This window comes from Bradysia coprophila, unplaced genomic scaffold, assembly GCF_014529535.1.
Source record: "Bradysia coprophila strain Holo2 unplaced genomic scaffold, BU_Bcop_v1 contig_87, whole genome shotgun sequence".
In the NCBI taxonomy this organism is placed as follows: Eukaryota; Metazoa; Arthropoda; class Insecta; order Diptera; family Sciaridae; genus Bradysia; species Bradysia coprophila.
The window spans coordinates 1,080,173-1,089,762 of record NW_023504014.1 but is presented as its reverse complement, the minus strand read 5'-3'; the positions used below and the strand labels follow the sequence as shown (position 1 = coordinate 1,089,762).

The 9,590-nt window shown below is 38.0% G+C and overlaps 1 protein-coding gene and 1 long non-coding RNA gene across 2 annotated transcripts; one reads left to right on the top strand and one right to left on the bottom strand.

Moving 5' to 3' along the window:
* Positions 1-4,010: 4,010 nt before the first annotated feature.
* Positions 4,011-4,713, top strand: LOC119084615 (transcription initiation factor TFIID subunit 13). Its single transcript, XM_037194682.1, has 4 exons — positions 4,011-4,152; positions 4,215-4,439; positions 4,501-4,603; positions 4,675-4,713. The coding sequence occupies exons 1-4, from the start codon at positions 4,105-4,107 to the stop codon at positions 4,695-4,697; spliced, it is 399 nt and encodes a 132-aa protein (XP_037050577.1). The 5' UTR covers positions 4,011-4,104; the 3' UTR covers positions 4,698-4,713.
* A 696-nt stretch (positions 4,714-5,409) lies between these two features.
* On the bottom strand, positions 5,410-9,139 carry LOC119084617. The gene is made up of 2 exons (XR_005089098.1): positions 8,258-9,139; positions 5,410-5,748 (listed from the first exon to the last, which is right to left on the bottom strand). It is a non-coding gene; the product is annotated as an uncharacterized LOC119084617 (long non-coding RNA).
* Between the last annotated feature and the right edge of the window lie 451 nt (positions 9,140-9,590).

Below are 9,590 nucleotides of genomic sequence, written 5' to 3'. Positions count from 1 at the left end.
CAAACAGCATTTTGGTTGGTTTAATCGAACTGTTAAGTCTGACCATACCTGTTAAGTCTGATTCCCGTGAAGTATCGCCAAAGTCGAATCGCCAAAAAAAAATGTTGGCGTTTCTTCTCATTTTGTCGTTTCTTCACACTTTGGCGATTTTCTTGGCGTTTTCACACTTTGGCGACTTATTTTGGCGATTCGTCACTTTTTTAGAATTTTTTAAATCGCCAAAAAAAATCGACAAAGTGTGAAGAAACGACAACAAAAATCGCCAAAGTGTGAAGAAACGCCAAGAAAATTCGCCAAAGTGAGAAGAAACGACAAAAAGAAAAAAATCAAATAATTGGCGTTTCTTCACACTTTGGCGATTTTTTTTTGGTGATTTACTTTTTTCTTGGCGATTTGACTTTGGCGATACTTCACGGGAATTTAAGTCTGACCATACCAATTCACTTGTATATTCCCTGAAAGTGTTACTGATCAACTTTTCGCCCAAAATACATTGAAAATGTTCACCAAACAACTTGTCGCCCAAAATACATTGAAAATGTTCACCGACCAACTTTTCGCCCAAAATACACTGAAAATGTTCACCGATCAAACTTTTCACCCAAAATAGACTGAAAATGTTCACCAAACAACTTGTCGCCCAAAATACATTGAAAATGTTCACCGACCAACTTTTCGCCCAAAATACACTGAAAATGTTCACCGACCAACTTTTCGCCCAAAATACACTGAAAATGTTCACCAAACAACTTGTCGTCCAAAATACACTGAAAATGTTCACCGATCAACTTTTCGCCGAAAATACACTGAAAATGTTCACCAAACAACTTGTCGTCCAAAATACACTGAAAATGTTCACCGATCAACTTTTCGCCCAAAATACACTGAAAATGTTCACCAAACAACTTGTCGTCCAAAATACACTGAAAATGTTCACCGATCAACTTTTCGCCGAAAATACACTGAAAATGTTCACCAAACAACTTGTCGTCCAAAATACACTGAAAATGTTCACCGATCAACTTTTCGCCGAAAATACACTGAAAATGTTCACCAAACAACTTGTCGTCCAAAATACACTGAAAATGTTCACCGATCAACTTTTCGCCCAAAATACACTGAAAATGTTCACCAAACAACTTGTCGTCCAAAATACACTGAAAATGTTCACCGATCAACTTTTCGCCCAAAATACACTGAAAATGTTCACCAAACAACTTTTCGCCCAAAATACACTGAAAATGTTCACCAAACAACTTGTCGTCCAAAATACACTGAAAATGTTCACCGATCAACTTTTCGCCGAAAATACACTGAAAATGTTCACCGACCAACTTTTCGCCCAAAATACACTGAAAATGTTCACCGATCAAACTTTTCACCCAAAATAGACTGAAAATGTTCACCGACCAACTTTTCGCCCAAAATACACTGAAAATGTTCACCAAACAACTTGTCGTCCAAAATACACTGAAAATGTTCACCGATCAACTTTTCGCCGAAAATACACTGAAAATGTTCACCAAACAACTTGTCGTCCAAAATACACTGAAAATGTTCACCGATCAACTTTTCGCCCAAAATACACTGAAAATGTTCACCAAACAACTTGTCGTCCAAAATACACTGAAAATGTTCACCGATCAACTTTTCGCCGAAAATACACTGAAAATGTTCACCAAACAACTTGTCGTCCAAAATACACTGAAAATGTTCACCGATCAACTTTTCGCCCAAAATACACTGAAAATGTTCACCAAACAACTTGTCGTCCAAAATACACTGAAAATGTTCACCGATCAACTTTTCGCCCAAAATACACTGAAAATGTTCACCAAACAACTTTTCGCCCAAAATACACTGAAAATGTTCACCAAACAACTTGTCGTCCAAAATACACTGAAAATGTTCACCGATCAACTTTTCGCCCAAAATACACTGAAAATGTTCACCAAACAACTTTTCGCCCAAAATACACTGAAAATGTTCACCAAACAACTTGTCGTCCAAAATACACTGAAAATGTTCACCAAACAACTTGTCGTCCAAAATACACTGAAAATGTTCACCAAACAACTTGTCGTCCAAAATACACTGAAAATGTTCACCGATCAACTTTTCGCCGAAAATACACTGAAAATGTTCACCGACCAACTTGTCGCCCAAAATACACTGAAAATGTTCACCAAACAACTTTTCGCCCAAAATACACTGAAAATGTTCACCAAACAACTTGTCGTCCAAAATACACTGAAAATGTTCACCAAACAACTTGTCGTCCAAAATACACTGAAAATGTTCACCGATCAAACTTTTCACCCAAAATAGACTGAAAATGTTCACCGACCAACTTTTCGCCCAAAATACACTGAAAATGTTCACCAAACAACTTGTCGTCCAAAATACACTGAAAATGTTCACCAAACAACTTGTCGTCCAAAATACACTGAAAATGTTCACCGATCAACTTTTCGCCCAAAATACACTGAAAATGTTCACCGATCAACTTTTCGCCCAAAATACACTGAAAATGTTCACCAAACAACTTTTCGCCCAAAATACACTGAAAATGTTCACCAAACAACTTGTCGTCCAAAATACACTGAAAATGTTCACCAAACAACTTGTCGTCCAAAATACACTGAAAATGTTCACCGATCAAACTTTTCACCCAAAATAGACTGAAAATGTTCACCGACCAACTTTTCGCCCAAAATACACTGAAAATGTTCACCAAACAACTTGTCGTCCAAAATACACTGAAAATGTTCACCGATCAACTTTTCGCCCAAAATACACTGAAAATGTTCACCAAACAACTTTTCGCCCAAAATACACTGAAAATGTTCACCAAACAACTTGTCGTCCAAAATACACTGAAAATGTTCACCAAACAACTTGTCGTCCAAAATACACTGAAAATGTTCACCAAACAACTTGTCGTCCAAAATACACTGAAAATGTTCACCGATCAACTTTTCGCCGAAAATACACTGAAAATGTTCACCGATCAACTTTTCGCCGAAAATACACTGAAAATGTTCACCGATCAACTTTTCGCCGAAAATACACTGAAAATGTTCACCGACCAACTTGTCGCCCAAAATACACTGAAAATGTTCACCGATCAACTTGTCGCACAAAATACACTGAAAATGTTCACCAAACAACTTGTCGTCCAAAATACACTGAAAATGTTCACCGATCAACTTTTCGCCCAAAATACACTGAAAATGTTCACCAAACAACTTGTCGTCCAAAATACACTGAAAATGTTCACCGATCAACTTTTCGCCCAAAATACACTGAAAATGTTCATCAAACAACTTGTCGTCCAAAATACACTGAAAATGTTCACCGATCAACTTTTCGCCGAAAATACACTGAAAATGTTCACCGATCAACTTTTCGCCGAAAATACACTGAAAATGTTCACCGACCAACTTGTCGCACAAAATACACTGAAAATGTTCACCGATCAACTTGTCGCACAAAATACACTGAAAATGTTCACCGACCAACTTTTCGCCCAAAATACACTGAAAATGTTCACCGATCAACTTTTCGCCCAAAATACACTGAAAATGTTCACCGACCAACTTTTCGCCCAAAATACACTGAAAATGTTCACCAAACAACTTTTCGCCCAAAATACACTGAAAATGTTCACCAAACAACTTTTCGCCGAAAATACACTGAGTTCACCGATCAACTTTTCGCTCAAAATACACTATAAATTGCTTCTGATCATGATTTCATAAGTTTTCGTTGTCGTTGCTTCGACTTGACAATGATGACCTGCCTTTTACTGTTTTTGCTCTCTTAACGTCTCAACTCACTCTTGTTCATCAGCATATCATGTTTGAATGTGATGAAATTGACTCGAATGTGCGGGTTTTCAAAAATCGATGATGACTTTGCTCAAGTGTTTTTGTCATTTTTGTAGTGAATGCAAAGTGAACACGCTCCTTGTTCTGACAGATACTATGCGTGCGTGTGTGTGATGTGTTTTTATTTTGACATTTCATCTTCATCAATTTCTCTGACAACAACAGTAGACCTTTTACCTCCTCGGAATTCTTTAAAATTAAATTTACAAAAAAAATGGCAGCACCACCAGAAGAAAACTTCGAACCCGTTGAAACACCAGAGGTAATTTAACGTAAAAATGAATTCCGGTTCGCTTAACCCTTGCAATCGAATTGTTTTGATAGTTTGACGACGAGGAGACTGAAATTCAACAAACCACCGGACGAAAGCGCCTTTTCAGCAAGGAGCTCCGATGCATGATGTACGGATTCGGTGACGATCAGAATCCCTATACGGAAAGTGTTGACTTGCTGGAGGATCTTGTTATCGAATTTATTACGGAAACCACACACCGAGCTATGGAGATTGGCCGAACTGGACGCGTACAAGTGGAAGACATTGTGTTTTTGGTAATTGATTTGGTTTTCGGATTTTGATGTGACGTGGATAAATGGCGGGCTTCGTTTACAGGTACGAAAGGATCAACGAAAGTACGCTCGCGTGAAAGATTTGCTGACAATGAATGAAGAACTGAAACGAGCACGCAAAGCTTTCGACGAAATCAAATATGTTGGTAGGGTTCGAACACTTTCAATTGACTGGGACAAAATCATTAAAAAAATTTTGTTTTTCTTTATTTTTCAGGAAGCGAAGGAAAACAGAAATAAAATTTCAGTTTCGATCGACGATCCACAGTGTTTTCAATTTGATCTCAATGTTGTGCCAGTTTATAAGCGAATTAAAAGGTACACACAGACGCTCAACCATTATTTTCACTTTGAAGGAGTTCGCAACTGATTTTGTGGTCAGAATGCTATATCAAAGCTCAGAGTTGCTGCTTTGCCGACCATTTACCGTGACAAGCTTTCAAGCTTTTTGCAGTATGAACTGTTCCGCAGTCGTACTTAACCGTATATTTCCGTTACGTAAATAAGGTCTCCCATCTAAACTTGCGTGTATTGCACGTACAAAGAACAATACGGCCAGTACGGGCCTGGTTAAATACACCAGAAAAATTCACCAAATAATTTTAAATCTGAGGACCCCCGTTCCACAATGATTTTGGACTCGGACGTACACTCCCTTGGCAGGCGTCAGACGATCTAGCAAGTTTCTAGATTTACTGAGATTACTTTTTACGAATAGTCGGAAAGTAAAACCTTGGAAAACTCATTTACCGTTCCTAACTACTAGCAAAGTCAAAAATTGATCGTGTGGATCAAATGTTTTATAATTTAAGAAGTTATGGCCCCAAAAAATCGAAAAAAGGAAATATTGTCGGTTCTTCCATCTGCTTATGTTTGCATAATAGATCAAAGGGATTAATCACTTCTTCCATCAATTTTTTGTAGCAGATATTTAAATGCAAGAACAGACATCGAATGTTAAGTTTTCTTTTATTTATCAACGGATCAAAAATCCAAAAATTTTTCAAGTTTAAGGTAAAAAAAAACCAAATTTCGCGATTATTTCGAATCTTCGCAATAGCAATGTCATAATACTTGCAGCACTCGGTCATACCTTATGATAGTAAATTTTACATAAAAATTATTTTTCATTTTAAACATAAATAAAAAGTTGATAAAAAACACATCCGGTACGTAAAATTGGAATAAGCAGACTAAAAATGCAGCGAGGCTGTTTAATTTCGAATGCACAGAGAGTTTTCACTTGTTTGCAGCTTTGATCACACAATGATAATATGGGGCCGCTTGGTAGCTGAAAAAGAGAAAGAGATACTGATGAAAACTTGTTGACTTTTTAGCCCCGTACGAAGTACTGGGGGCTTATAAGATTAATATGCCGTTTGTAACACGTCGAATTGGAAGCAGACAGTAAGGGCAAAGCATTTGGTTATGTTAATAGATGACGAATCCGCAATAAAAAAAATGTCCGTCCGTCCGTCTGTGACCCCTCTAGCTTGAGCAAATCACAACCTTTTTTCAAAATTCTTTTTTTCCCCGATTGGTATCGACAAAAGTAAGGTCAAGTTCGAAAATGGGCATGGTAGGGTCGGCCCTTCCAGAGCTAGGGCCCTCTAGGTGTTTTTCAGTCTTTCGATGATATCTACCGAAATACGCACGCAATAGCTGCTTGTGATATATCAAATGAAAGGTATTGACGAGTAGAACAAAGTTGCTGAACATTGTTTTTGTGTAGGATGCAACGCGAGCTTGTTGGGAGGGCTCAAAGGTCGTTACTCGGCCCTAAGTGTTTTTTCCACATAAATCGAGTAAATCTCATCCGATTTTGCTAGATTTAGTTTTTTATGGAAGGTAATTGAATACCGAAAAGAACGTGGCGAAAAAAGTTTCAAATTTGGGCCCTTGGACTTAGGCCGCTACTCGGCCCTAAGTGTTTTTTGCACATAAATTGAGAAAATCTCATCCGATTTTGCTAGTTTTTGTTTCATTTGAGAGATAATTGAATGCCGAATAGAATGGTGGCGAAAAAAGTTTTAAATTTGGGCCCTTGGACTAAGGCCGCTACTCGGCCCTAAGTGTTTTTTGCACATAAATCGAGTAAATCTCATCCGATTTTGCTAGATTTAGTTTTTTATGGAAGGTAATTGAATACCGAAAAGAACGTGGCGAAAAAAGTTTCAAATTTGGGCCCTTGGACTAAGGCCGCTACTCGGCCCTAAGTGTTTTTTGCACATAAATCGAGTAAATCTCATCCAATTTTGCTAGATTTAGTTTTTTATGGAAGGTAATTGAATACCGAAAAGAACGTGGCGAAAAAAGTTTCAAATTTGGGCCCTTGGACTAAGGCCGCTACTCGGCCCTAAGTGTTTTTTGCACATAAATCGAGTAAATCTCATCCGATTTTGCTAGATTTAGTTTTTTATGGAAGGTAATTGAATACCGAAAAGAACGTGGCGAAAAAAGTTTCAAATTTGGGCCCTTGGACTAAGGCCGCTACTCGGCCCTAAGTGTTTTTTGCACATAAATCGAGTAAATCTCATCCAATTTTGCTAGATTTAGTTTTTTATGGAAGGTAATTGAATACCGAAAAGAACGTGGCGAAAAAAGTTTCAAATTTGGGCCCTTGGACTAAGGCCGCTACTCGGCCCTAAGTGTTTTTTGCACATAAATCGAGTAAATCTCATCCAATTTTGCTAGATTTAGTTTCATTTGAGAGGTAATTGAATACCCAATAGAAAGTTGGCAAGAAATTTTGGGTTTCTGAAATAATGTCGTAAATTGTTGGTTTCATTTGAGAGGTACTTCGTACGGGCTTTCGTAACTGCGCTATGCGCAATTTTAAAAATGAACACTTTCAGTAAATTTGACCATGCTCAACTTGACTTGCATTTTGGTAACAGACGCATTAGAGGGTTGTAGACGTATTAGGGTTCCGGACGTAGTACGGCTACGGACGTATTAGGTTTACGGACGAAATAGGATTACGGGTCGTACGGGGCTAAGTCGCAGCAAACGCTCCGACTGTTCTTTGCTATGTAAAGAGTAAAGACTAAAAATTTTTATGAGAAAGCCCACATATTTACCCTACAACGCATAAAAAACTTAGTTTAAAAGAGATGCAAAATTTTGAGAGAGTAAACGTATGAAATGCAGAGAAATTTTAAGTTGGTACATTTGCGAGGAGATAGAAGGAACATGTGAATGACAGTATGGGAGAGAATGCGAGAGAATTTCATACGGATTCTCTCCCATAGGTGTCAGTTGTCATTCACATATTTCTTCTATCTCGCAGCATTTGTACCAACTTAAGTGTCCGTTCCACTCAACAAAAAGTACTCCGTGAGGGAGAGAGATGTCAATTAAAAAAAAAAAAAAAATGAAAAAAAATCAATTTCGTCTCTCACACGGAGTACTTTTTTGGTAAGAGGAAACTAAGCATTAACAAGATGAAGTGGAGCGATAAAAAGAGAGCTAAGTTTTAAAATATGTATGCGTGTCTGCCGATGTACGGCTACAAGAATATACGTGTGTATCATTCGTTTCCATTGCTTCAATTGGAAATTTAAACAATTCCGCACAGCGACAAAAATAAAATTTACAGCGGAACTGAGCGAATCCTATCTTTTAATCGATATTTTCTCACTAAACCGTTTTATATATTTGGAGTGGGCGGATAGTTCGAAGTATTTCATAAATCTAATGGTTATAATCTCTGCCACCCAGATCGATTAAACCAATTGCCAAAGTACAAGTCTGCCAGAACTGAATTTACGACCATTTTTTCACAAATAAAAAGCCCTTACCTCTTACGGATCCATTAATCAATTAAAGGCGGAAGAATCATAGAAGCCAGCTGCTCCCGCTGTAACGTTTTCTTCTCTATTAGATTGTGCCAAAATATGTTGTTTCTTAACAGAAGCTTGTATTCGTATACATCTATTGTCGCGGAAATTCCCAATATTCCGTAAGTTCTGCTTCATTCCACAGGCGTGTAAAGTCATATACCATATTTGCGTTGGTAACATTTTCCACACAAAGGAAATTTTCGAAGTCGCCAGCTGCGGCTGCATGGGTGACATTGAAACAGTCAGTGTCACTAGTCTCGTCAATAAAATAAATCTGAAGACACCGTTCGCAGTTACAATCATCGGGACATTTCATATCATCGAGCGTTTCATACACGTTGATCCGATGGAAATTTTCTATCGTTGTGCTGTTTACCTCATTCTCAAAGTCATCGGTTTCCCAGCTATTCAAGTATCGAACAAAGCTTTCGTACGACGGTATTGTTCCTATGTCGTCTGAGACCATCTGATCATCAAATTTTTCGGCAACCATCTCATTGTCAACGTTTTCTAGGAATAATTCGCTATATGTGACATTTTGCAGCTCGATGAGCGTAATTTGCGTTTGATTGCCGTAATTTTCACATTCCATTGGATCAAAATCCAATACCTGAACGACAGCATGTTCATCTGCCAATTGAAATGATGTGTCGAAGTCCATGATGATCAAATTGGTCAAAATGCAAATTATCTCAAATAAATAAAAAAGAAAAAACAGAAAGAAAATCACAAAAAATAAGTTAAACTGACACACAACGTTGACGATGCACTATGACAAACTGTTCAAGCTAATAAATAATCAAAGGTCAAAAAATATCATGCATTAGGGTGGTTAGGGTGCAACGTTTCAATTTTATTTTCTGATAATGTTTGACCGCGAGGAAATATACTGATCAGGCCCGGACTGGCCATATGGTGAATTCGGGGGATTCCCGATGGGCCTTTTCGATTTTTGTATGAAAATATTTAATTTGTGGGCCTTTTGCAATTGAGTTGCATGGAGCCCCCGATGGGCTTTTTCGAGCCAGTCCGGTACTGATACTGATCGCTGTTTATTTTGGGGTGTATCTGTGTAGCATTTCATATTTGTTTTTTTGACTTTTGACCATTCCAGACTCGTTTAAAGTGTAAACAGTGTTTACTGAACACAGTGTGAAGTTTTAGGGTGCACTGCTGCTGCCGGCATGAGCGCCGTCGATTGCAATGAAAATCTAGAACAGGTATGGTCGATCAGCGAATTGTTGTTTGAGTGCCTAATCGAAAATCAAGAGCAATTCCAGCAGAATTTTTA